The sequence below is a fragment of the Lagopus leucura genome, unplaced genomic scaffold (genome assembly GCF_019238085.1).
Source record: "Lagopus leucura isolate 7727_CA_CO unplaced genomic scaffold, USGS_WTPT01 Super-Scaffold_100004, whole genome shotgun sequence".
Taxonomy (NCBI): Eukaryota; Metazoa; Chordata; class Aves; order Galliformes; family Phasianidae; genus Lagopus; species Lagopus leucura.
The window spans coordinates 44,648,750-44,676,378 of record NW_024962264.1 but is presented as its reverse complement, the minus strand read 5'-3'; the positions used below and the strand labels follow the sequence as shown (position 1 = coordinate 44,676,378).

Genomic DNA, 27,629 nt, shown 5'->3' with positions numbered 1-27,629 from the left:
TGGCACTTACAATAACTAGCACTTGATAAGTTTCCCTGTCAGTAGATAGGATATAAGTAAATACAGGAAAGATTTACCTTATCCCTCCCCTCTAAGTTTCCAGTCTCTTATAATAAAATGAAAAGTTTTATCTATTAAAAATGTTGTGACCCTCATAAGGCTACAGAACACTGATATAAAATGTGAATAGTACAATATCCATTATATAATATATATATTTATATTTTAATATATTACATTTATTTCTACATAAGGAGGCTATAAATACTGTATATGCCTTATATTCATGGTTCCCAGCATCTGACTTAATAGTAAGAACAAACAAACAAAACAACCCAACAGTATAAAAATACAAAAAAGAACTCAGTAGAAATAGCTTTACATTTTAAAAGTCTGCATTGTGTCTATCAGTAGAGCTCTGGGACTACAAGAGCACAGTAAGAAGTTGTCCAACATCTACAATCTCACCATTTGGAGAAGATTGGAGCTGCCATGAAACCAGTCACAAATTCCCAAGACTACATAAATCACAATCTCTGCTGGTGTAAACAAACTTTTAGTTTGTCAATGACAGATGTGACTTACACCTGGGGAAGAGGGATGAGAAGAGAAGGCAGAGTGCCTTTTGGATAACCCATCAAGACCACAGGGCTGTCTATGGTCCCAATGTAAATTAACCCTCCCTCTCTACCTCTGCCCCAGGGACAGTTTAGAGGGGAATTTTCTGCAGCACTCCTGACTAGCTCACAGGTGATCAGGTGCCTGGCAAGGGCTGAGGGTGCTGGGGAGGGTGTGGGCAGAGACATCACCGTGGTAGATGTGCCCCATGCACCCGTGTTCCATCATCACACTGCTCCTCCTCATTAATCTCAACAGGTACATCTTCACCAAGGAAATGGAGATCACGAGGTTTAGTACAGCAACATCTTTCTCCACAAAGGATAGAGATCACCTCCCCCACCTATATTTAGCCCAGCCTATGTTTAGCCTTAGGCTATTGGTGAGTGTCACAGCCTTGAGCTGGAGGTTCCCTTTTTTGTTTGCGGAGGTGCAGGCACGGGATAACTCTGAGAAACAAGAAGCCAGCGCTGTGCTGTTTCCTTCCTGGAGTCCAGCCGGGAAAAACAAGAGAGCAGGGCTGTGTCTTTATTTCGTACAATTACAAACAGTTGAGCTGAACACCATGCCACTGTCCGTGTTGGGCTCAGCCTGTCACCAAGGTCCTAAAAGCCATCACGCTGCTTCTGCCATAGAGTTGGCACTGCACTCACACACCACAACCACAGCTTCGTGTCCTCAGCCACAAGTGTCTCTGGAGGATAGCACCCCACAGCTTGGCACTGCCTTTGGGCTGCAAGATGCTTCTGTATCCTCTTCCTGAAAAAATAAATGTCTTTCCCTAGGCCCACAGCCGCAGTCTCTGTACACACCAAATGTGAATACCACCAGCCAAGGCAAGGAAGGCACATCCCAGGGGATCTGGAGCCACCGGTTTTGGCTTAGAGTGGTGGGGACGCCATAGGTGCAGGGCTGTCATATGCCAGGCCATGCGCACGAGGCAACACGGGGGAGGCCTCCTGGGCACACAAAAGTTCAGTGTCCTCACTGGAACAGACCATGGTGTCCATGTCGTCTGAGTGGTACCCCGACTGGTAGCCACTTGTCTGGTTGGATGCCTCGGACATGACGGACTCATTGCTCTTGCTGGGGGCTAGTGTGCTGCAAAAATACCAGATAGGTCAAGTCAGAGAGAAACAGATTTGTCTTCCGGAGGACAAGTGGGTGACTCCTGTGGGCAACTGCTTCACATCACAGCAACAATAAAAGCAAAACAGTCAATTCAACAAAACTGGCTTTAAGCCCTTTTAAATGTGTGTTTGATTATAAGGAGAGATCTTTTTATATGTCCTAACTAACCCTAATGAATGGAAAATATTTAATTTTATGATAGTAGGGAGTTGGATTGCAACTGTAGATGAGACAAAACTTTGATATGTTTTGTACAATACAGCCACAGTGCACTTGTAACTGCTATACACCTTTGTTTATACAAAATAATTCCTCTGAGAAGCTCTCAGAAAGCATAAGTCAGATGAATGCCACTGTATTTCCTGTGAACTGCACAATCGAATCCCTGTACAATGCTCTGAAAATACACCCAGGTACATCCTGCAAACTTGAGAGCTGGTTTCAGAAGAAAGAAAGAAAGAATAACAAAAATAAGAGCTCTTTGTCATCCCAGTTGTGTGTACTGGCTCAGTTCCTTCAAGGGGTGGTTGATGCTTTTGCAGCTGGTAAATACAAGTCCCTTCTATGTTGTGCTATCTTCCCTCTCTTGGTACCAAATGCAGATGACCAGACATAGAATAAACAACTTTTATTTGTGTGGTTTTAAAAAAAAACAGTAAGAAAAATTTTGTATTTTAATAAAATCTACAAACCTATCAGTGCTCTGAATTACCGCAAGAAAAATTTCTTATTCAATCCTATTTGCAACCTGAACCTTACCTGAAGGGTATTTTGACTTGTTTATCTTGCTCTTCCAGTGTCTTCAGCTCTTCAGATGCAAGAACCATCCCACTGTCTGTCTGGTTTTCCTGTAAAAATGGTGAAAATGCATTAAATGGAAAGGGGTTTAAAAAAATTTAAAAAATAAACACACTTCTCAATAAAAGGAAAAGACATGCAAAGAGCAGACAGTCTCACCTCCTGAACAACTTTTACAGTGGTTACCAATGGGATATCTTCAAAAGTTTTCACACTCACAGGTCGGCTTTTTCTTTTGCTACCTTGTCGGTACTGACTGAAAAGAAAACAAAAACAATCACTTTGTGTCCACTATCCACAACTTGGCTGAAAACAGCACAGTGATATCAGAATCCTTTTATCTCTCTACAGAGAAATTAATCCTTTTGTCAAAACATGTTTTGCAAACCTCAAAATATCCATTTATTGAAAAGGACAAACTGCCTAACAAGTGACAAGTTTCTGACCTTCTGCTCCTGACAACCTTGATCTCTGAACAAATTCTAAGAAACAGATTTGAGAAAACAGCTCCTTTCCTCAGTTACGCTGGAGGGCTTCACTTCCTGCAAGCTTTGCTCAGAAGTATAATAAACAGAGGAGCCTGGAACAAAGACATGTGTCTCTTTCTTTGGGTTGAACTACTGGGACCCCTGCCTGGACTCAGGACAACAACAGCAGACTCAGCAGACTGACGCCCTTAAACCATGGGGATCGGCTAAGGCAGGGCTGCATCTCTCCTGAAGGCTCTTCTCCAAAAGAAGCCCTCTGGTCAGGATGACGTCCATAAAAAATACGGACCAAAAAATAACAAACAGAAAAACTGGAGTTTCATGGAGGTACTAATAAAGCAAACACAACAGCCTTCTCTCTAAGTGAACCTGGAATAAAATGAATGCTGTCTCAGTTAAATAGCTCCAATTTATGTTCCTAACAGCTTATGGAGAAAAACACACTCTGGGCACTATGGATTTAGAATAGAAATCTGCATATACCTTGCAAAGGTGGAAGCAATACTCATCCCATTTCCCAGCTTTGACTTTAGTTATGCCAACTCCTGCTAGTCTCCTATCGATTTTAATTTGCTTCAAGTATTCTTCAATATTCTCTGTTCTCCCTATGCTTGCCTCTCCTACTCCAGCTTTGATTCAAAGTTTGCTCCTCAAAGCTACTATTTTTTGGAGAGTGAAAGAGACATTATTGAACAGATCAATCTTCTCTTCTATGTGAACAGTAACAGCCACGTCTACAAAATTCTTTTTCAGATAACAGAAGAACAAAGACTCAATACAAGTCTTATGTTCCTCATTTTGCTTCTCCTAGCACAGTTTCCACAAGTGCTTTCTCATTAATTGTGTCACACTGTAGAAAAAGAGATGATAAGTCTCTTCAAAAGTTTGATGGAGAGATTTTACATCTGTTCATAACAAGAAGTAGGCACCAGGAACAGCCATGTAAGAAGTGTCAGAAGTGGAAAATAAGTGTAACATTTTCAGTGTTAAATCACAATTCAGGTATTTTAAAAGTTTGTATTTTGGAGTGCAACACTATTTAAACATAGGACTTAGGGTTCAGCTCTAGGACCCTCAGTTCAGCTGAAGTATGAAATGCATTGTGACTACCTAGTTTTTTCCAGGACCACACAGAAATGTGATTCTGCAGTACCCCAGATTACTGGGAACCCTGTCTGTCTTTGATGAGGGTAACACAGTGAGGAAGAGGGGCTCAGACAGCACCTTGAGGAAACCACATGAAACCTGCCAGCAGAGTCCTTCTCTCCACTGATGGTTGGATCCATGTCCTGCCCTCTTTCTTCCTACACTGCAGCAAGTGCCCCAGGACATTCAGAATCTAAGCTGCTCCATTTGCTCTTAAGCAGCATTTGATGAGAAAATGACATTCTCCCTTACATACTATGGAATGAAACCTCCACAAAGGCCCCATTCCCAAAGCTCTCACAAGATCCAGCATAAGCCCCCACTTAAGTGCTTTTATAATTACTATAAATTCATTACTGGGGGACTAACCCCTGCTATGACATCCAACAACTATCTCTACAGGTCTACTGTGGATGCTCCTGCAGCACAACAGACGTAAGCAGTGACAATTATCCCAGTGACAATACTGTTTGCCTCACGTTCCCCTTAGCTATCAGTTCATGAGCTATTTACCAACATTCCAATTCAGGAGGATTCAGGCCAGGCAGGATTCCAGCCAAGGTTGAAAAAGATCATCCAGTCCAACAAGTCTTAATAGTAGATCTATTACTGTTCATATTTGAGGGTGCTGCAATACCAGAGCTTGAGCACACCTGATTTGGGTCAGTACAACTTTGTTCTATTTCTTAAAAACTAACAATGCTCTTCGATACTCTTGCTTTTTTTTTTTTTTTTTTTTTTTTGAATGAGAATGAAATCTAAAGATCTATCATTAGCATTTGGGGGAAGTAAGAAACAGGTTTGGCCTACTGAAACTCTACAGATTCATTTATATCCCTATGGAGGAGGTTAAATATGGACCAGAGCAGCTGAAGTCTCTTCCTTTCATTTTCCCTGCCCCCAGCATGAACAAAAACTGCCCCGAGGCCCAGTAGGATGTCGATCATATAAAATACCTAATTCCTGCAGTGTTGTCATAGTGGAATTTAGGATCACAGACTTCCTCTTCCTCCTTACAGGAAGCAGGTGAAGTTGGGAGAGAGAGGCCCGAATCCTCTTCCATATTCAGCGATACTGACAAAGGAAGGACAACGTAGTCTTTACCATCCTGTAGAATGCAGCGAAAAAAATACAAAAATGAAAAGTGCTACAGAGAAACACAGTTTCACATACATACATGGAGAATGCATCAGACCAGGAGAGATATGTTGGCTGTTTTATTGAATTGTGAGAATTATATTGCCTCTGTAGGAGCAGATACACTAAAAAAAAAAAAAAAGAAAATGTAAAGATCTACTGCCAAGTTGTTTCTTATTAAAAAAATGAGAAGTTTATATGATGTACTACAAAACATGTGTAAATAGAATTTTTTCTTGATATCTTTGAAATAAAAAACATAATTTTTAGTAATTTTTGAATCCCAATAACATGAAGTGCATGAATCTGAAAAAAAAACCAACCTTAAATTGAAGATGAGATTGGACTGTAGCATATAAGGACTAAATTACGCATAAGAAGTAAATAAAAAAGGAATGAAATACAGATTGCAAAAACAGTAACTTTTCTATATATGTACATATTCAGCATCTCAATTGATATGAATAAGTAGGCTAACATTTTTTAAATTCTCTTCTATTTGCTTAAATTTCCGCTCTTAACTGTGAAGAGAAAATGAGACTATGCATTCTTTGGTACTGTATATCCATTTATAGTCCCGTAAGAAGTCCTTTAATAGATTACAACTCTTTCCTAATTTTTTTTTTCATTCATTTCTTTTGAATTATTACATGACACATACACAACAGCAAAGTAGCAATACCAGTGGCAACATGAGAAACCCATGCTGGCCAGGCAATGTGCATTTCAGTCATCTTGACAAATTTCAGTGATCTTTTCCCTCTACCCAATCATTCTTCTCTGCCAGTTGTTCCAGCTGCTGGCTAGGAGAAGTGGAAGAATGGGTTCTCCCACAGCTCTAGTACTCATCGGTGGCATTTTATGGTAGCTAGTGAGACAGATGGAGTTTGGTTGGTAGTTTTAGTAATTTTAGTAAGTTCAGAAAATTTCACATACCTGACGGACGTTGGCTTGCAGTAAATTCCCCAAGTGCTCCACCAGCTCTGAAAAAGTTGGTCTCTGCTTAGGATCTCCGTGCCAGCAATCCAACATAGTTTGGTACCTAGAAGGACAAGCCCAGTGAAATACCAGCATAAAGAAAACAGAACCTACTACTTTCTTAAACACCAGCTATTACTGTGGGATAACTCTGGCAGCTGAAATTATGGTTTCTTACATTTCAGGTGTTGTATAGTCTGGTGCTCTCATTCTTGTTCCTTCCTTCAGTCTTCTGCAAAATTCCTCATCAATTTTCACTCCAGGGTATGGTGATGCACCTAAAATGAGAGCAATGGTAATTTTAATGCATTAGATTCTTAATTTCTGGAATTAATTTTCTAATATATAATTCATTGTGGCCTGAGTTAATAAGGTAGTTCAGTACATTTGGATGTGCAAACAAATTATATTTACAATGGCAGAAGCAAGTGAATGAGTAAATGAGGCACATAATCACATACTGAAATCGCAAGAAGATGCATTTAAGTCCATGTTAACATTTGCATTTTAAAGAAATTTGAGCATTTCACTTTGAAGGAGAAAATAAACAGGAAATCTTCAAAAAGTAAAAAATACTGAAGGGAATCCAAGAACATTTTGACTATTTTCTTCAACAAACTGTTGTGTAGATTTTAAGATGGTCAGTGAAATTAAAGTGACTCACCTAATGAAAATATTTCCCACAGCAGAACTCCAAATGACCATACATCGCTCTGAATGGTATATACTCTGTCAAAAATGGTTTCTGGTGCCATCCATTTTAGTGGTAGCCTAGCCTGAAAACATTTAATTTAAAAACATATATACATCACTGCTCATTAAAAACTGATTTTCTAAACACCTATTTAAGGGTTTGAGTTCTGACTTCACATTAACTCTCTCTCAAATAGAGAGTCTGAAACTTACATCTCCTTTTCTGACGTAATCTGGGTCTTTGTAGATGTCTCGAGCCAAGCCAAAATCACAGATTTTGACCACGTTATTGTCTGACAAGAGGATATTACGAGCAGCCAGGTCCCTGTGGATGCACTGCAAAGAGAAGTAAACAACTTCAAGCGCTGCCTGTTGTCACTGCTCTGACCGTGGGGCTGATCTCTTTCACATATGTGCTCTCCTACCCTCAAAGGGCAGATAATTCTTAAAACCTCTCAAGAAAAAGAAACCTCAGCATTAACAGTTACTGATTTAAAGTGCTTTTTTGATGGTCACAACTGATTTGGCTCAGGAATACTTGTGTTTCCAAGTCCAAACATACATCTGTTTATCCACTACGCAAAGAGGTCCTTTGAAGTTATCTAATTATTTATCCCAAGAAGCTGACACAAAGCAGGTTCAGATCTGATTATCTTTAGATTTTCTGAAGTTCACTAAAATCTCTATATTCCATTCTCTCTCTGAAAAACACACTATTCTAAAATGCCAATTTGATTCCAACACAAACTAACATGCTTGGAGAAAGAAAAGTCTGTGCTTTTACCTATGCAGAATGAGAACTTAACCAAGAACCAAGACTTTAAAATTCAAGCCTCGATAGCTAAAAACAAAAAAAGCTATGTTCTGCAAGTGACTGCAGATTTGCTTTTAGAATGGACTAGAAATACAGATTGAGGAAAGGCATCATTTTACATATACGTACCAACCAGGATGTATAAAAGTATATAAAAACCTTTTTGTAGAAAAGGCTCTGATGTCTGCATTGCACACCTAGAGCAGTGTTACATTCCCTTCTTCTATTTCCTTTCCTCATTTCTAAGTAACTTTGTTTCTATAACACTGAAATCAATTCCTCACTCTTACTGGCATTTTTATCCTTTGAAACATGCACTACATATATTTAGGATCAAATCAAAGAGATGGACTTATATAAGGCTAAAGTGCAATTGAGGTGCTATTAGTCCCCAGGGTATTGTTTGCTAAGAGACTCATCAAAGAGACATCCACAAATTTTCATAGATGAGCATCCTCTCTCCTGGCACTGTCCTTCCAATCCTAATGCACAAATCACAGGCAACTTCCTCAGAGCAAGATCTTTACTCTAGCTTAGAGCCGTTTTCCAGGGATTTGTCTTTAATTCCTTCAGTCATCCTCATATGCCAGTTTCCTTCCACCAACTACTTAATCATTCTTCTATGACTCAGTGACCCACAAACCTTACACAGGTCACTAACATTTGTGTCAATAAACATATGGGCTGTTTCACTTTGTAATATTTATGATTTGGATATCTCTTAGGGCAAAAAGAAAATGTTGTGGATGACTGCCAGTCCAAAGATGAACACACTGTTTCCTTCTACAGACCTACAGCACTATTTCCTACAGTCAAATAAATAACATGCCATTCTTCCTGAGAAGTTCCTTACTTTGCGTGAAGCCAAGAACTCCATTCCTCTCGCCACCTGGAAGCTATAACAGATGAGGTCCTCCATGGTCAAAGGGTTCTTGCAAAGGTCTTCAGAACCAGCTGCAAAGAATCAGACAACAGTCAAGCATGCCCTTTGTCACTAATTTACCCATGACTGCTTCATAGGTAAATGTTCATCTTAATTTCATGTCACTGTAAACTGAAAGAGCAAATCAAGCCCTTCTTTTTCGGCTGTATAATCAACACTAGAAACCAAACCAGACCTGTGCAAATTTAACTTTTAGATGATGAGTTTTACCCCGGACTTCCTTGCTTACTTGCAGAGTTCTCACCAGTAGAAAGATTTGTGAAAAAATCACAAAAGAAACACTACCAAAAATTCTAGCTCACTAACTCCTAGGACAGGAAAGGCCTGCTATGGTTTCAGCGGATGACTTTGGAAACCGATGAGAAGCCCCACCTAGTCCTTATGGGGGAGTAATATTCCACAGGGGGAAAGACTCAAGTTTGGCAAAAAGCACTGCTAATTTCAGGTAGAAGAAACCTAACCTCATTTCTAGTGACCCTGAGAAATAACATACTTAAGTATCTAACGAAGATACCTCAGCACTTAGCTCCTGCTGATAGAAATATTTCAAGTTCCTTGCAGAGCTCTAAATTTTTAGAAGAAACCTGCCACAAACTACAACTTGCTGGCTAAAACCCTCATCTCAAGGCCTTCTTTAGGCCTAGACACTTCTACAACACTTCAGCTCATAAAGTTAGTGTTCACTCCAGAGATGTCTGAAAAGGTCCAAAATGGTGCAGAAATGCATAATGAAGTGCAGACTTTGCATTACATGATTTTCAGTATCAGTTGAGACACAAACAGTTGAGCTATGGCTTCCCTTCTGAGCGGTCTGATCCCACTACTTGCTGAAGTCAGTGCTCTCTGAAACATTTGGGCAGCACTGAGTGTTCTGTACTATTGCTGCCAAAGGAGAACATGGTAAATGTGAAGCTGTTGCAGAGAGTATGTATAACCAAGGGAGGCTTTGAATGAGCGGAAAATTTAGGTTTCCTGTTCCTGGTGGACCACCTGCACATAGGGAAGGCAAACCAACTTCTCTGTGAATAAGCACCAAAGCAGATGGTTTTTCATGGTATTTAACTTCAGGGTAAACATTGAGGAAATTCATTTAGTTTTCAGGCGCATCCTCTCTATGCTGCCTTTGGAGGTTGTGTCCCTTGATTTTTTCTGAAGACACTGGGATACTAAACAGGCAGATGTTCAGAACGCAGTGCAGTAAAAATGCTTCTTTTCTATCCTGGAATGGGAATGGGCTGAGGGGTCTGAGATGTTGAACTACAATGATCCACAGCTCAACAACTTTGGTCATTCAAGAAATATTTTGCACACAGCTTTGAGGGATTTTTGGAAAACACCCCGTCCCTGATACCCCTTATCAGCCTCTACCAATGAGAGCTGTTCCAAAACTAGAAGAAGACATATCCTACCATCCTCCTCTTCCACATCGCTCAGGGACCGCTCTTCCACAAACCCGGAGCTTGCGGAGCTCTGGCTGCTCGTGATGCTGTCCAACCGTTGCTTCAGGTCCGTGGAGATGTCTCCAATGTAGTTCTCCTTACCTTGCCGAAACCTGGCACTTTTAGTCTAGAAAGGACAGAGAAAGAGTGAGAAATCAGAAACAGAAACTTCACCAGGACAGGCAACAAAGTTCTCTATAGTGCACATCATGAGTAAACCCTCACAGCACCACAGTGGCCTGCTCCCATGGCCTCCCAGCTGCCCCTCACTGCCACGTCTACACTGTTTAGAAAAAACCTGCTCTGACAGGTCTCAGGAATCTGGTTTTCACAGCCTCCTACCAAGTCCTTGGTCCTCACAAATCACAAAGCAAATGTGCTGCTGAATCTCCTCACAAACTGTTGAGCATCTCTATTGCATTAATTTCTGTTGCTGCAAAGGCCCTTTGACTAAGCTTCTACACCCATGCCAAAACCCTAGCTGCCCTCAAAATCTGATTTATTACCTTCTTCCACAGACCCACCATATTACCCTGGATAAGATCCACACCTGCTGTCTTCCTCCACTACAGTTTCGTTTTCTCAGTCTGGTTTGGTCTGGTTACTTTGCTCCCATGGCAGTGTTGCATTTTCCTGTTGCTGATTCCTATCCCCATCACTTTGGTGAGCAAGGGTCATCACTCTTGTGAAACCTTGCCTCTTTCCTCAAGTTCCCTTAGATATTTATCTTTTTTACCTCGCAAAAGGATACAGCAAGCTGCCTTTGCCAATATGAAATAGTAAACAATGACTCCAAGGATGAAGAAAAATAACCCTCTGGAGAACTGACAAACAGATTAAAGGAGCTCTGATCTAAACACAGCAGCTGCAAGAAGGCTGAAGAACAGGTCTATCAGCACTGCAGAGTACTGAGCAGCCTTTCTCTTAGCTGCGGTTGAAAAAGTTTAGAGTCCCAGGCATGCTCTTCAGCACTGGACATCTACAGCCATGCTGTTCAGCTGGCATCTGACCCTCAGAGTGGATGGATCCTGCGTCAGACTTCCTTACAAAGGTGTCCAGAAATGACCTTGAAAATGCCAACCTCCGTCCTCCCTCTCCTTTAAAGCAGGACGCAAATATGAAGTGTTGTGATGAGAGTTCTCCTTTCCAAATGATTTGGGAGGTGAAAACCTCAGTAAAAACTCAAGGGATATATCATTTATACAACATGATTAACAGCACAAAATACGGGTAATCTGGCTCAGCAATGAGGCAAGGGGAAAGTGGAAAGGATTACGCGATAAAAGATATCTATGGATATGATGGATATATATACTAAGCAGGGAGTGCAGTTATTTAAGGTGGTCTGGAGCCTAACTAAGAAAGGAAAAAATTCAGGCTGATAATCAGAAAAAAACTTCCTGACAGATACAGCCAAGTGTAGAACAATCTGCCAAGGGAAATACTGGAAGCCCAGTTCCTTTGCACATTTCAAGCTAACAATAACAAAATAGCAACATTTCAGGGGCCAGGGGAAAGACCAGATGACCTCTGATGTCTTTGTCATCTCTCATTCCCATGAGAAGCACTGAATAGCCAGCATCCACAAGAACTGCCATGACATTCTCCCCAAGAAACAGAAAAATTGTGTATGGAGAAAAAACACCAAATAGACCATTATACTGCACCTTGTATGGGACAAATTCACCCCTCTTGCTCCGTAGATATGCTGAGAGGTTTCCAAACTTGCAGTATTCCACAATCACCATGAGTGGACCTGCATAACATACAAAGCAATTACTTGGAATTATATATTATATATTATAGAATCATATAATCACAGAATCATAGCAGGGTTTAGGTAGGAAGAGGCATTTATGATCATCTAGTTTTTGTCTAGGTAGTTTAAGTTCTAACAACTTAAATCAGAAACTCAATTTCAAATATAGATGCTTTAATCTACAATCAAAATGTGGTAATTTACGGTCATATAAGCATTTATTTCAATGACAGATTTTCACCCTAAGTTCCAAATATTGCACATATCAATTTTGTTATTTGATAAACAAAGAAAGAAATATTTATGTATTATGTTTCCTTCAACTACTGCACTTTTTCACAGAACTTTGCAAATTAAATTCTAATCACACAGTAAGTCAACAGTTCAGCTTTCCTGAAAAATTATTACCGACCTACTCCACACTGAATTTCTTCCAAATTAGCATTCACTGCTGAATTTGCTAAATGAAACATCTGTCCTAGATTATAAAGTCAAATAGGTTCATCCACCCAGAGCTGGACTTCAAAATGCAATCTCCGCTCCCACTCACACACAGATGCACCCACTCCCTATCCAAAGCCAAGCAGGGAAGCCATTACTTGCAGTTGCACTGTAGCCAGTGGAAAGAATAAGACCAACTTGTGAAATCTTCTACTAGACTTAGATCCAGAGCCCATTATATGCAAAGCATCCACTGTGAAAGTGGATATGAGGTACTGAAAAGTGAAGTGAGAGAACAGGGGTGTTGAAGGCTTTGCAAAAATGAACAAGGGATGGAGCTGTACATACTACAGAAGGCTTTGAGCTCTTATCCCGTCTCTGGATCTGCTACATTTACCAGGAATTTAAAAAAAAAAAAAAAAGGTAATTTCTTCAAACCTTAATTTTGAAACTCAACATTCTCGGCAGTAGAAATGACAGAAATAGGGGTTTTGTTAGTACTTTCCCACTCACTGAGAAGTTACTCACCTCCTGGCTTTGTGCAGGCTCCAAGTAAATTGACGACATTGAGATGATGACCAATGTGAATGAGGATCTTCAGCTCAGACATAAGTGCTCTGTGCTCACTGTGGGTTGCACCCTCTGCAGAGGTAAAACAATGCAAGTCAGGAGCATAACAGAAAGGCTGTCCTCTCCTCTATCTTCTCCATCATTATTTTTCTAGTCCATTTAGTGAGAAATCTTGTTGGCTGGCATCCTGGATCAGCTCTGCTGTAGGACACTGATGGAAACTAGCCATATGCATTACAAGGTTGGTTTTGCTTTGCTTTTGAACAAAATTTGCCAAGGACAGCATATTCGACCAGAGACACAAACATATATTGTCAAACACCTTTTTTTCCCCACATAGCTTTTGAACAACCTGTACTCTGCCATTTGACCCCAGCAGCCAGCCCATACAGCTGACTAGAGCTAGAAACTGTGCAACTGCTCACACTGTACTGTCAGAAGCCTGTAAGCTTTCCCATCTACCTCTATCACAGCAGAGGGTGGGATACAGCCCCTGAATTCCCTGCATCCTATTTTGTTGTCCCAGCTTTCCCAAAACTTCTCCCAATTTTGGAACATGTCTGAAGTCTGCAGAAAGCCACCCAGTCAAATTGCTTGCTGGTGCAAGTTTATCATATTAATGTGGGTAAGTCTAAAAAGCAATGGCTAGAAAACCACAGTTGCATTACTCCAATTATTGATAAAGTAAAGGTATTTTACACCAACTGATAAGATAAATTTTAATACATTATTGATATGAATGCTTTGATTGTTTTTGGTTCATTTTCATCCCTGCTGTTACAGGATTGGCAATACCCATATATTCAGCATTCAAGGTGAAGTCTTAGTCATCTTTTTTACCTTTAAGCATTTTGACTGCCACAGTTCTGCAGGTAGCAGTTTTGTCAATCCCAAAGGCATCAGCTTCTATGACTTGGCCAAAAGCTCCACGCCCAAGAGGTTTACCTTGAAGTGAGAAGAACAGACTGATTCATTTGCCTGGTCCAGTGGTCAAAAGATACAGAATAAATGGCAAACTGAACTTGTAAATGAGAAATTAACAGAGGACTGACAGTGGGGAGAGGCTGTATTATATCCTATGGGACTCTGGAGTGCTCCCTGCTCCTGCTGGCTGTGCATCAGGGCAGTCCCACCACCCACCCTGAAGCCATTCCTGGAGCAGGGCTGGCTGCAGGGTCACATAATGGCCAGTGCAGGGAAAACACACCTAGTTTCAGTCGGTCTCTGGGAAACTCCCACTTGCTGGCATCATATGGAAGCCGCTCGCAGTGCTCATCTATGGGGACTTCATCAGGATCCATGATGATTGACAAGTACCCAGTCTTCATGTCACCTCCATTGGCCTGGAAAATGGCATTAGTTGTTAAATGCATAGGTTTTTTGGTGGAGATGTGCAAAGTACCAGTTTGTCCCTCTGAAGCGTTCTGCTGTTTCCCAGAAATGCCTGGCTACCATTCCCCTACACAATGTCATTGGGAGTTTGATCATCATTAATTACTGCACTTTTTTTTTTAATAAACAAAAACAGCTGAAGAACTTTTTTTCTCATGAAGGCCTGTTCAATTAAAAACAAATTTCTGTGCCCTCAGTTCCAGGCAAGAATGTTACAGCATGGAGAGAAAAAAATGTGTCTGTTGATTTAAGAACAATGGAAAGAAACAACACAAAAGGATTCAAGTCAGCTTTCATTTGTCATGCAAGACCAGTGCTGATAGGACAGTACAAGAATTTTTTCATTACCCGCTTAACGGTCCGAAGGATGATTACAAGAAGCAACCAGAAGAACATGGCAATGACTGCAGTGCCAACAAGAATAATGAGCTCCAGATTTGTTTTCTCTTCAGCGCCTGGGAAGAAATAAATGAATATCTGAGTGATAGCTGGAAGTGTATTGGTTTTGTTCATTCATTAAATCACAGAATGGAGGTTCTTGTTCTAAAGGTTCATTTTAAAAGCACAACATGGAGCAAGGGAACGAAAGCAAAATGAAACAAAAAGCTTGGGTTTAATGTTAGAATATTATGCTTATTTCAGTGTGGTTTTAAACGCCACACGATTTCTTAGCACCAGCTTTGTTCCATGGACAGAATCTGGATATTTAGCAACAAATATAAAGCGAAACTTCATATTTTAAAAATAAATGGTTGTTTCAGAATACCCTGAATGAAAAATTATGTGTTAAGAAAAAGTAAATAAAGTACTGAGAATGACCTAGGGAGCACTCTCTCTCTTGTCTCTAGACATGCTTCAGCTGGGTCATAAAAAATGAGGTTCTACAGCAACACATGAAAATGAGGACTTATAAGAATACTTGAATATCTGATTATGTACAGCAGTAGCTCTCTTTTCTCCAGCACTCATTCCACACATCATGGTCTTGTGTGTCACGCCTTGCACCACACTCATTTTCCTACACAGTAGCACACTTCACCTCATGATCCCATACGTTACTTGAAGAGAAACAGTATGCAATACTGCAATACGCAGATTTCCAACTTTTACAGACCTTTAAATCATGCCCCAGCTACATTTACCAATTCAGCTGAAATTAACATCTGCAGATAACATCCCACATAAATGTTATTGCCCTTAATTCATCTTAATATCTTAACGAGAGCTATGAAAATACAGAATAGTGCTTTAATTACCTTAACGTAATAGGAAGACAATCATCCTAACTTATAAGACAGAGATCAGTGAATTATTCAGTAACTACTTTTCATAAATATACCAGTATCAAAAACAATGAGTTTTTTACTTGAAGGTTTCTACTTGCAGAATCCTAACCCTTGGTGCAAAGTCCATCATAGTTCCAGTTACTCAAACTGGAGACTAACCTCTTGTTAGGTTTTATTATTTCCTATTGCAAGCTGCATTTTGGTGGGCTACAGTAGGACTGATGCAAATGAGAAATGGGCCTCACAAACACTTTCAGATCTTGGTGGACGAAGCCTGGAGTTTCCTAACCCAAAAACACTACCTGTTCCTATCAGTGAAATGGGACAGCAGACACAATAGAGTGCACAAAGACTTCACCCTTTTTCCTATTTCAGTGATCATAACAAGTTCATGCACAAACTGAAAATAAACAGATACTGACCTTGCACTGAAAAAAAAGCCTCTGCTTTTTTGCATCCAAGAACATTGCAGGCAAGGCAGGTGTACAGCCCACCATCTTCTTTCCTCACTCTACGTATTGTTAGTGTTTTGTTCCCATCTTTCAAAACAATACCTAGAAAAAAAAAAAGATCATACTTAATTTGGTTGTTTTTATGTTGGTTTGTGATAACAACGCAAAATGAAGCTTTCTAAAATGAAAATTAAAAGTTAACCCTAGGAATCAAAGCTCCCGAGTGACAGAAAATCTGTAACAAAAGAAAAGTTCCTCACCTGAATCTTCAAAAAGCATTTCACTATTTTTAAACCATGTGATGTTTGGAGGAGGAATGCCATTTACTGTGCATGACACTTCTATGGTTTCACCAATGTTTGTTGTTTGATTTTCCAAATTTCCCACAAGTGTGGGTGCCATGGGCTCTGTTGGTATGGAAACAAGATTAGATCAGTGAAAGTTTAAAAAAGCATCTATTTTTGCAGAAACAGCTGTTGATGATGCTCTACACATTTGACTTAGAAATGAAGTCTCAATTTTTTCAATAAAATCAATAGCTGCAGAGTTCAAATTAAAATCATAGTTAAGCTTCCACATGATGCAAAACGATCATAGTATCTAAAAAAATTTTAGCAGCTTTAGATCATTTAATTTGTAACTACTTGGGCTGCAATGCAAAGAGGGATAGGTGAGAAATTGCTTCCCTCCCACTTCTGTGTCTGGCTCATTATGAGAATGCTGACATTGTCTGTCCATCAGGCATTCATTTAAGACAGCCAATAAACATATGTAGGTATTTTCCTGAATCAACGCCACAGTTGCTTAATGAGACCAGACATCTAGGCCCTGAAACAAAGTCATCATTATTTGTGTGAAAAGCTAATTGATTACTAGCTTTTATTGCTTGCACCTGAATTCCAGTGTTATTTCATGACAGTTTTAAATTATAGACGCTACTTCCGACCCAAGATTCAGTGACAAAATGCAGTAGCACTAATGCCATAAATACACACAGGCACTTATAACTGTAGAGAAAAAAGTGTTGGGAAAAGTAAAACTGAGAAGTTATTAATCTAAATACATGTCATCATTTGTGCAAAAGCAAAATTTATCACCTTGCAAGAGTTCAGTGCTACAGTCAGTGTTTTCCTCACTTGTACAGATGAAGTGGTCAGTCCTTTCTATCTGGATAAGACTCAGACCTGCATGCAGCAGATGTCAGCATCTCCAACTAACATGCCCTTTGTTTACAACAGATAGTCTAAATCTACTTAATAAATTGAACGCACATATACAAGGCAGGCAGACACCAAAACCTTGTGCTCTTGGAGTTGTTTTCTTCTGCAGCCCCTCATCATAGCTCACAGCAAGAGATCCATACCTTGAACAGTGAGGTGCTTCACCAGGCAGTGCTGTGTTTTAGCCTTTTTGTCCTGAGCAATGCAAACATAGTCGCCTCCATCCTGGAGGGAGATGTTACGGAGGATGAGTTCTAAGGTGACATTTTCACCGTTGGTATTTGAAATAGTTGCATTCAGCTTCTGAAGAGCATCAAGGTTCTTGCAAACGGGCATGGGCAGCCCTCCAAAGGGTGTCTGTGAGGCGTGAGCACTGAGTTTGTACCACGATAGCTTCTCAAATGTGAATTTATCAGCTGTGCACTGTAAGGACGTGTTATCCTTCTCTGTCAGTTGATTCCGAGGCTGGAGATTAATTTCAAGACCTCCTGCACATTAAGAAAAATAAAAAGGAAATAAATTCCTATCGGGTTGTATATTTTGTTGTCAAATGAACCTGAAAAGCCTTTTTACAAACATAGCATTATCCTCATCTTGTCTATTATTAAATAAATGAACAATCACTGAAAAATCAATTAATCACTTAGGTAAGGAGCACAATCTCATTAAAAGCAATGTATTTATATGGATTAAAGACAGGCTTGTCTAATTAATATAATTCCTCTTCCTACAGAAACTTCCGGCAAGCAATGATGATTCTTAGCATTATCTTATAGCTTCTTTTTTGATATGGATTTAAATATTATTTCACACGAATATGGGAACAAATTTTCAAAAAGACAGAAGCTCTTTGCCATCAGTTTTGAAAATTTTAGCCTTAGCTTTTGTAATATGATATTATATTACTCCTTTTGTGAAACTACACAAATTTCTCTCTAACTTTTCCAAAAGACTGCAAAAAGCCAGCAGCAATCACTCTCTGGATATTAGTGCCCACTTTGTATTATTTTCATGGGACCCAGTCCACTGACGCCAGCAGAACTAATGTCTTGGTTGAAGTTAGTTGGTGACTTTAAAAACCGCTTTAGGAAAACCTTCAGTAAGATTAAAGGATTTATGAAAGACAGGAATCAGATAATAGTGCAGAAGCACATCTAAGTAGTGAGAAATACAAAACAACATTAATTCAACATGACTCCTCAGAAAGGTATACTTACTGGTCACGTGAAAGGAGATAACTCTTTCACTTGATCCAGCTCTGTTAGTAGCCATACATCTGTACAAAGCAGATACATTTGCTGCTTGAATCACAAGGGTGCTCACAGTCTACAAGAGAACAAACAAGAAATTTCATACCACATCAATGTTAAGGTTCCTGCATGAGTCTGACCACCACAACAGCTCAGCAAATTGCTATGCAAACTGAAACACCCTCCACAGCATAGTGGCTATTCAGTCCCTTACTGATTTCACATGCATAAGTGCATGACAATCAGATAAAAGAAAACAACAAAAAGCAGGCTACGGTGTTCATGCCCATAAATACCAGACCCGCTGCTTTTCTGCTCTTCAGTTTTCCTAGCTTTTCTTTGTTAACTGACAAAATTAACTCACCTAATTCATACCCCTAAAAGAGAAGTAATGAAATGTAAGCAAGCTTCACAATGAAGATTCACTTTGGGGAGATTGTCTAAAGACACAAGTGTCCATCTCTACCTATTAGCTTCAATAGGAGTTTATATGACAAGAGACCAGATCCTCCAGTTTAACACTAGGTTAAGACTCTCATCTCTAGTGATATACTTCTGATATGTGGACTGCTGAGCAGGGCTAGTCATTCCCAACCAACAGAAAAAAAATCTGCTCACCTTTGTTTTCCCAGCAATAGTAACAACTCGCTGTTTGATTTCAACCTGATTCCCACCCTTTCTCTCTGAGATCACTTTCCATTTTCTGCATGCATATGGACTGGCTCCCAGGCGAACTTTTCTGAAACAAGAAGAAAAGAGATGTATTAGCCCACAGGAAACATTAGCCCCTTCCTAGTGTGTTTTTCTGTTTTCTCTGTAACATGAAGATGCCAATCAACAAACCACATGGATCACTGGCTACAGCCTACATTTTGGAGGGAAAAAGTATGTTTCTTGAAATATTTCTATTAAATTGAACCCCATAACCTTCTGAAACCTTTGTGCTTTGTAAAATAACAAGCCCCCAAGCTGAAAGGTGAATTCCCTAATTAATCTGCCTGTGTCAGCTCCATCAGGATGCTTGGAGGGAAGTGGCTATTCTGGGAACAAACCTCCATTCATAAATGCAAGATTCGAGTTAATTTAGTTCAAAGGAAGACAGAGAGACATAGAAATCACTGAACTCCCTACAAGAATTTCTTGAGGACAGTGGCCATTGTGTAGGAAGCAACCAGGCACCAAAGGAAGAAACTTGTGGAAATCACTTTAAAAACAACAACAGGAAAGAAGAATGCTTTTTTTTTTTCCTTGACTTTTTTTTTTTTTTTAAAGGAAATCTGGGCTTGTGGCAGGCCCAGATAAGGGAAGCTGCGTGAATCTCAGTCAGGCACTCTCTCTATCTTTCCCCAACATCAATCAGTGCACTTCCTTTGAGATACACTTTCACACAGATAAAGTGCACTGTCACACTCAGCACTTGAGCACAAGGAGAAAAAAACAACAACCACAAAGGTCTGCAATTAGCATAAACAGCAAGTTTCCTGTGTTTGGGACTGAGCCCAATGGGAGAGCTGACAGGGGTGGAGGGCACAAAAATAGCTGTATTTGAAACCCATCATGGGTCAAGATGCCCTTGAGGAAGGCTTGAAGGTAACAAGCCACCACTGACAGCTCCTCACCACAGGTGGCCCTTGTCTCTCAACTCCCTGCCCATGAGTCAGCAGAGCCTGAGTGCCTACTGAGTACAACAATCTTCTTTGTTGGCAACTGAAGTCATTTTGAGGCCTACAGGTGCCATCAGCAGAAGCTCTCTCATGACTTAAGAGGAAGCAAAACCAAATCCTAGAGTGGAACCCTTCAGTGTCCACCACTCTCTGTCCAGCACGCATAGCATAGTGAGGCCTCAAACCACCAGCCCAGCTCAGCTGAGCTCACCTCAAAGCCCAGACACAAAGCAACACCACGATGAGCATCCAGCCCCACCACTGCTACTCACTGGGGGCTGAAGGTGCACTCTTCCTCCAGCTGCCAGTACCACAGGACAGCGGCAGGCGGTGGGACGGCATAGATGGTGCAGGTGAGTGCCTGCGTTGAGCCATACTTGTAAGAGTCAACAGGGGCCATCAGCGCGTTCTCACCAATCTGGGGGGGTACTGGAGGAGAGAGCAAGATATTACACCTCCCTCAAGGCTTCCCAATGGCACTCTGTACACACACCCCATGTCACTTTGTCCCTATAGAAGCTGGGGACATCTGAGTGCAGAGCAGAACATCTCCAAGGAACAATATGCACTGGAAAGTGTTGAACCTGCCCAATGCCTTGAGGATCAGGATCTCAAGATGCAATGCTCATTATCTCCATTGAGATCTCCCTTCACTGCACTCATGTTTAGAAGGTAGCCCTTGAGGTCTTGCCCCTATCCCCAGCTATTAAATGTTTGTTACACTCCAGAATTTAACCTCGCTGCCCTTTCCAAGACCTGCTGTTTTCAAAGCACAGGAGAAAGGCTGTTTCCTGGGAAGCAGAGGGGAGGAAGAGGAGGAGGGCGGCTGTGCAGGGCAGGGCAGAAGATGAGGGACAGCTGGCATAGAGGAGGAAGGATGGGCGAGGCAGACCAGGGTCAGGATGGAACGGAGTGGGGGAGGCACCGGGGAGCAAGGAGGACAGGAAAAGGACAGGACACACAGGCAAAGAAATAATACGCAGAAAACAAAAACACACCCACCATGTAGCGCCACAACAACAGGAGCCTCTACCAGAACATCCTGGGGCAGGGCCCAAGAGAGACAGCCCAGCCTTGCATCACCCCAGCTAAGCATAAAGTGCTCTGATCTAAGCCCCCACCCCTGTTTAAGGCTTCATAGCTCAGATGTGAAATTAATCTGAACAACAGTAACACGTGATGTCTACACATGGCAGGGTGGAATCCCTGCACATCACTTACCATTCACAAGCAGGGTGAATGTATGCCTCCTCTGCATCTTGTTGGTAGGGTTCGTAAGGACAACAGTGTAATTCCCAGCATCCTTCTCAGTTGCTTCAGTGATTACTAATGTGTAGCCAAGCTTAATTGTATGATTTGCATTCATGACTTTTCCATTTTTGTACCTACAGAAAAAAACACAGTGCTCTGAATACTTTAGAGATTTGCCTCAACCAACCATAGCTCAGCTTTTCAAACTCATTTTGTCCAGATTCTTACCATTTTGCCTCAGGAGAAGGATATCCTTTAAACTTCACAGGAATACTGACTGTATCACCTAACTTCATCTCAACCACATTCTCCATTTTCTCTAGATGAATAAAAGGACTTTCTGCAAAAAAAAAAAAAAAAAAAAAAAAAAAAAAAGATAAAAAATACAGAGGTTTTTCTGCAGAGGCAAAAGTTCAGTGGTCTCTGCTTGGGTTAACATCTAACTCCAGATGACCAGAGGCTGGTGACAGGAAGGCACTGTAAAAGCACAGTAATCTCTAAATTCTGAAGAAGCACAAAAAACAAGTCCTTTCCCTTGCACAGAGGAATTGACCAGTTTCCTCCCAGGGAGCTTGGAGAAGCAGAGACCAAAGGGACCTCAGCATGCCAACGTTCAGACCCCGTGGTCTATTGAGCCACTGTGATGTTGCAAAAGGAGCAATTCTGGGCAGTGCTCAGCTGCATAGCATCCCCTTTTTAGCCTTCTCAGTATTTCTATATATATAGTGTAAAACTGGCTTGACGGACTCATTCTAGGAAAAAAGAGTGTTTAAAACTACAGTGTCATTACACACTTGAGAAGAAGCTGAATTTATCTACTTGAAACTCTGCAGCTGCAGAATACTATGAAATGCTTTACTACTTTAAATTTGCATTCAAACTAAAACAGCAACAAGCTTCTTGGCTAAGACTTTATCAGTTTGGTATCTACTGTGCTCAGAATAACAAATGATCTGGTTTTGGCTCCTCAAGAGAAATAGAAAAAATCTAAGAGAAAGTTAAGAGTATCTTGAAGCACTATGCTACAGAGTAATTTTGAATGTTTATATATTTGTATGGCCTCTGAAAACAGAATACAGGAAAACCAGCCTCCTTTGAGATACAAAGTCCTTTGTTTGACTGAGTGATAAAAAAGGGCCATTCTCATGCTGACAATTTCTTTTTTTTCTAGAAGTAAGCCAGTGGAGTCACTATGGCTGTGCTCAAGAGGGGCTTGAAAAAAAGGCTGTAAGAATGTGGCCTCATACTTATCTATACAGGTAGTCAAAGTTGTTTCATTTGCATTGTATCTGTATGACCAGACCAGTTTGATTCAGTTCCTCGTAACTTGGAAGCCAAAAGTTTTCTTTGTCTAGCTTCATTTAAGCTGACCTAGAATCTTGTCCTACAGAGCCACCAGAACCTCACTTACATTCACCTGGCATGAGAACAGGTAGCTCTTACACAACGTCATCTGTGCAAAGCCAGCTTTGTAGGACCTCGAGGTCCTACACAGAAGAGCACAAGGGGTTTACCTTAGTTAAGTATCCATTTTCCTATGGGATTTTACAGCTTTCAGTAACAATTAATTATTCTTTAAAAACATACTAGATAAGCGTGTGGTACAAAACTACTCAAGAACATGGTAATGGGTGCAAGAGAGCAGCTGCAGCTGCACTTTGGTTCATTTCCATCATTCAGTTCATTACCATGATGCCTCCTGTGTCCCATTTACCCACCCCAAAGCCAGAACAACCAACAGAACTGAAGTGGAAGACGCTGTACCATGGATTATGAAGTAGCTGCTGTTCTTCATGTTCATGCGACCACTGGATGCTGCACACGTGTATCGACCTTTGTCACTTAAGTTCACACTGTCAATGGTAAGAGTGCTTACAAACGTCTTTATTTCTCCTGCAGTGGTTTTTAAATCTCTTATGGTTGCACGCTTTTCCTGCAATAGAAGAGACAAGTGTTTGGGAAATTGAATTTATTCTTCCTCACACCCATAAATACTAGCATTTTCTTTCTGTATTATCAGCTGTCTTGTGAACATTCCTAAATGCAGAGTAACACTGTAACAAAACTAAATTCTGCTGCACCTTTCAGTTAATGTGATTTTACCTTGATGGAAGGGTAGTCCCACTTAAAATCAATTCCCACGTTCAGCTCTGTCCTTACAGTACAATTGAGAACTAGTTTTTCTCCTACTGCCAGCTCAACTTGGTAGTGTGGGTTCATTGTTAGATCATAAATCCGATAACCTGGAGGAAGAAAAAGGCACACATTGGGTTACAGCACTCGGTACCAACTTTCCCAGCTGAATTCATGAAAACTCCCACCAAACCCACTGCTACAAAGAGGCATCTCAATGCTCCAGCATAGCATGATGACTAGCGTGCAAAGGAGCCTAGAGGGAAGGGGATCTGCTAGTCCCAAGCATTTCCCACATGTGACGTGAGAACCATGTAAGACGGTGTCACAACAGGATGTATGTGCTTGTTCAGATCCTCCCGGGTGTTGGGTGCAGGCAGGAGATGGTGACCTATGTGGTCTTTTCCAGGGAGTGGCAAGTGAGGTCCACTCACCCCCAGGTGGCTAGAAGCCAGGCAGCCCCCACAAACGCAGCACTGAATCTGAGCACATATGTCCTGCATCTCAGCACAGAAAGGGAACGGCTCCAAATGAGGAGAGAAGAAATTCGATGAGCAGCCATCACATTGTAACAGCACAAGGGCAAATCCTGCTGCCCAACACAGCGCTACAGCATTTCTGGACTTTGCTGAACAACTGACAGCATAGACCAAGAGAGCACAAATTCCCTTGTGAGGATGTCAGTCTGAAGTGAGACAAGACAACCCAACTCCTCATACGACCTTCCGATCCCCCATTCCCTCAGTACACCTCAGAGCAATTTCTTTCCATCTGCTGCTGATGGGTGCCTGCCTCTAGTTCCCTTCAACAATGACTTGGATCCTAGATAAGAAAATTAAGTACAGAAGGGAGTGATTTGGGGAAGAAAGGCTTGCATTGTTGGGAAGAAAAATGCCTGGCATCTATATTAAACTAAAAATAGAAGCCTTTAACCCAGTGATCAACTGGAAAGAACACTATACATTGTATTTAACAGAAAAGTAATGCTTATCACAACATCCATTTTGCATTAGCTACATCGTCAGTATTGAGTAACCTATGGCCCAATCAAATATAATTGTGTCAGCATGCTGTAGAAGCAAAATAACATCAGCTATACAGAAAAAACTTGGGCTTACCTACAACTGCAACTATGTATATCACAGACTGGTAGCTCTCATTATCTATTTTAGCTTCGCAGAAGACCATGCCTGCGTAGTTGATTAGATGACTGGGTATAGTGAAGCCTTTTTTATTATCCCACGAAATTGATTTACCATCAGGAACAAATACCTTTTCTGGATATTTCTGTTTGAAATAGTGACAAAATGCATCATCAGGTTTCAAAAGCAAACAACTTTGAATTTTCAAGTGCAACATCTTCCATATCAGCCAGAAGCCAGTTTTAGCATCTCAGCTCAGGCACTTCTCCCTTTGTGGGCAATCACCCCACACTTTCGAAGCACAGGACCATGGTGACACACAGTCACAGCACTCACCACAGGCTGCAAAGTTCCCAACAAGGGAAAGATGTTTTCAAGAAACACATTTATACCTCATGCAAAATATTTACATCACAGTGATTTCAATTAACTCTCAAAATAATAACAAGCTTTTTCCTTACCGCATGCAGAGATACATTGAGATTTGACACAGTTCCAAGGCATGGTACTACCACAGTTTTATTCTTAGTGATATACACTATGCCAAGCTGATCACCAACTGAAGTCACAAATGGAGATCGGTAATCTAGAAGAATATTCAGTTGGTAAGTGGATACAATTAGTTGTGTGATTACCAAGGAAACATTTTTAAATTATCTTTCCCTATTTATTTCTTCTCAGGTCAGTTTTGTTCTTTTCTACTTGGTTAAACACTTAAGCAATGAGACTAAAAAGGAAGAACATGTTTTGACAGCCCCCCAGGTTGACAGTATCATTATTCTCAAAACATTTATCGACAGCAGTACACACTTTGGAGAACAGCTTCCTGCCACCACAGTCTGCGTGCCGACACAAATCTGATTTACCCCAGTGTGACTTTTCTTGCATAAGTATTACAGGAAATACCAGTTGAAAGCAGTGACATGCAACACTAGCTCCCCCAATGGCAGCACCCTTTTTGGAATCAGTCAAAAAATGAGCTTATAAAACAAGCCACGTGAGAACTTACCTTGAACGTAGACATAAATGGTTGTAGCTGCCTGGCTGTCTCCATAAAGGCACCTGTAGTCCCCGGTGTCATTGCCTATGACTCTGAGGAGGGTGAGGGTCTTGCAGAAAGGGCCATCATTGCAGCCCGTCACAGCAAGGCGCTTCTCAGCACTGCTCTGGTTATTGGGCCACGACCAGAACACGGCTCTCTGACCACTGGAAGGCAAACATTCAAAAGGGGTAAGTGTTAATCTCTGCAGGATCCCTAGAGAACTGCTTTCCTTATGAAGCATCAGGATAAATTCACATAAATTGACATGTTGCTCATATCCCAAAGGAAGCTACTTGAGAACAAAGTTGCACCAAATCTGTCACAGAGCACCCAGCTCCCTCCCACGCCATCCTACGCCTGCTTTGCTTTGGCTGCCCTGCTGATGTGCTTTTCTTCAGCAGTCTTTCCTTGCTGCAAGTTTAGAGATTGTTTCAAAACTTTGCCAGGGAAAAATCAGATGACGGGTGCAAAGGAAAGGGGGGAAATGAGCACTACTGGGAGAGAGACAGAACTACCTGAAACTCTGTCCAAAAACTCACTGCATAAATCACCCCTATCAAAATGAATGTACAGATTGGCCCTTACCTGCAAGTAATGTTCAGAGTGTCATTTGTGGTTATGGTGAGAACACTTTTTTGGATGCTAAGGGTTGGCTGATCCATAGAAATAAACAAACCTGCAAAAACTGATATAAAAAAACAGCCCTCAGACAAATACAATAACAAAAAGAAATGCTACTTGACCAGAACAGCATTGTAGGAAAGAATACGTGCTATGCTTTAAGCAGACACCTTCACATCATCTACTTAACAGTGAAAGGTAAATAATGACTTTTCACACATCACAGAAAGGTCAAAAACTCTGTCATAACAGGAAAGCCAGGCAGATGGTCAGGAGCTGGCTGCAGAGCACGACAATTCAGCCGGCCAGGGTGGAGTTCCTGTTTCCTTGTGCTGCCAACTTCAAGGTCTAACAAGAGGATGTGGAACATTGAAATAAAGTGAACCTACATCTGATGACCTCACTCCCTGGGGAAAGGGATTACAAGCTTCTCTCATAATAAACTGAATACACTCGTACTCTTTGATAGTGTTGATCAATGAATTATGTGAAAAACTACTTTACACATTTTGGCACAAATCTCAGATCCCAGGAGCTCAGCATCACTTTTCTTTATACTGCTTTCCCCTTTCTTCCCAAGCAGTGTGACACAAACCCGCTGCTAGCAGCTCGCCCCGGACCACCTGTCCGAGGGACACATGCCGGTGCCAGCGCTGCTCTTAGGCAGGTGAAGGGCATGGGCAGAACCTTCCCATCTGCCAAGCACTCCGTCGTGCCGCGAGCAGCTCCGCATCACGGCGAGCACCCAGCCCGGCCGGCACAGAGCAGTTAGATGGGGCGAGTAACGAGACAGCAAGACCGGAGTGGAGCTTTCCCCCTTTATCCCGCTATTTCCCGGGGAACCCCGGGGTATCCCGTGCTGCAGCCGCCGGCATCCTCACGGGCTGACTGATGACGGCTTTTCTTCAGCTAAGCTCTGCTCAGCTCTGGGAAGCGGCAGGATCCCAGCGAGCAGAAGGTGATGCCGCACCGAGCCGCTCTGCCTGCCCCGACAGCCCTCAGGAAACCGGGGACCGCCACCCGCTCACCGGGACTGCGCCGGTGGCGCGTCCGGACCCGAGCACAGCCCTGCCCGACGGCTGCCCGACGGCTTCCCGACGGCTTACCGGGAGTAAGGCACAGCAGCACCGTCAGCACCCGCAGCGACCCCAGCTCCATCCCGGAGCGCGAAGCCGAGCCGAGCCGCGCCACACGGTACCGAACGCAGGGATGCGGGATTCC

At 41.6% G+C, this 27,629-nt stretch overlaps 1 protein-coding gene across 1 annotated transcript; it reads right to left on the bottom strand.

The window, feature by feature from the left end:
• Positions 1-377: 377 nt before the first annotated feature.
• On the bottom strand, positions 378-27,629 carry KDR (kinase insert domain receptor). The gene is made up of 30 exons (XM_042871369.1): positions 27,515-27,629; positions 26,373-26,472; positions 25,755-25,951; positions 25,207-25,331; positions 24,722-24,890; positions 23,574-23,713; positions 23,235-23,403; positions 21,699-21,810; positions 21,441-21,604; positions 20,492-20,648; positions 19,174-19,294; positions 18,523-18,631; positions 17,449-17,793; positions 16,346-16,492; positions 16,056-16,187; positions 14,696-14,802; positions 14,163-14,298; positions 13,796-13,900; positions 12,914-13,027; positions 11,853-11,941; positions 10,156-10,312; positions 8,657-8,757; positions 7,203-7,325; positions 6,961-7,072; positions 6,475-6,574; positions 6,255-6,360; positions 5,138-5,289; positions 2,707-2,803; positions 2,509-2,597; positions 378-1,719 (listed from the first exon to the last, which is right to left on the bottom strand). Exons 1-30 carry the CDS (start codon positions 27,564-27,566, stop codon positions 1,500-1,502), a joined length of 4,047 nt encoding a protein of 1,348 aa, XP_042727303.1. The 5' UTR covers positions 27,567-27,629; the 3' UTR covers positions 378-1,499.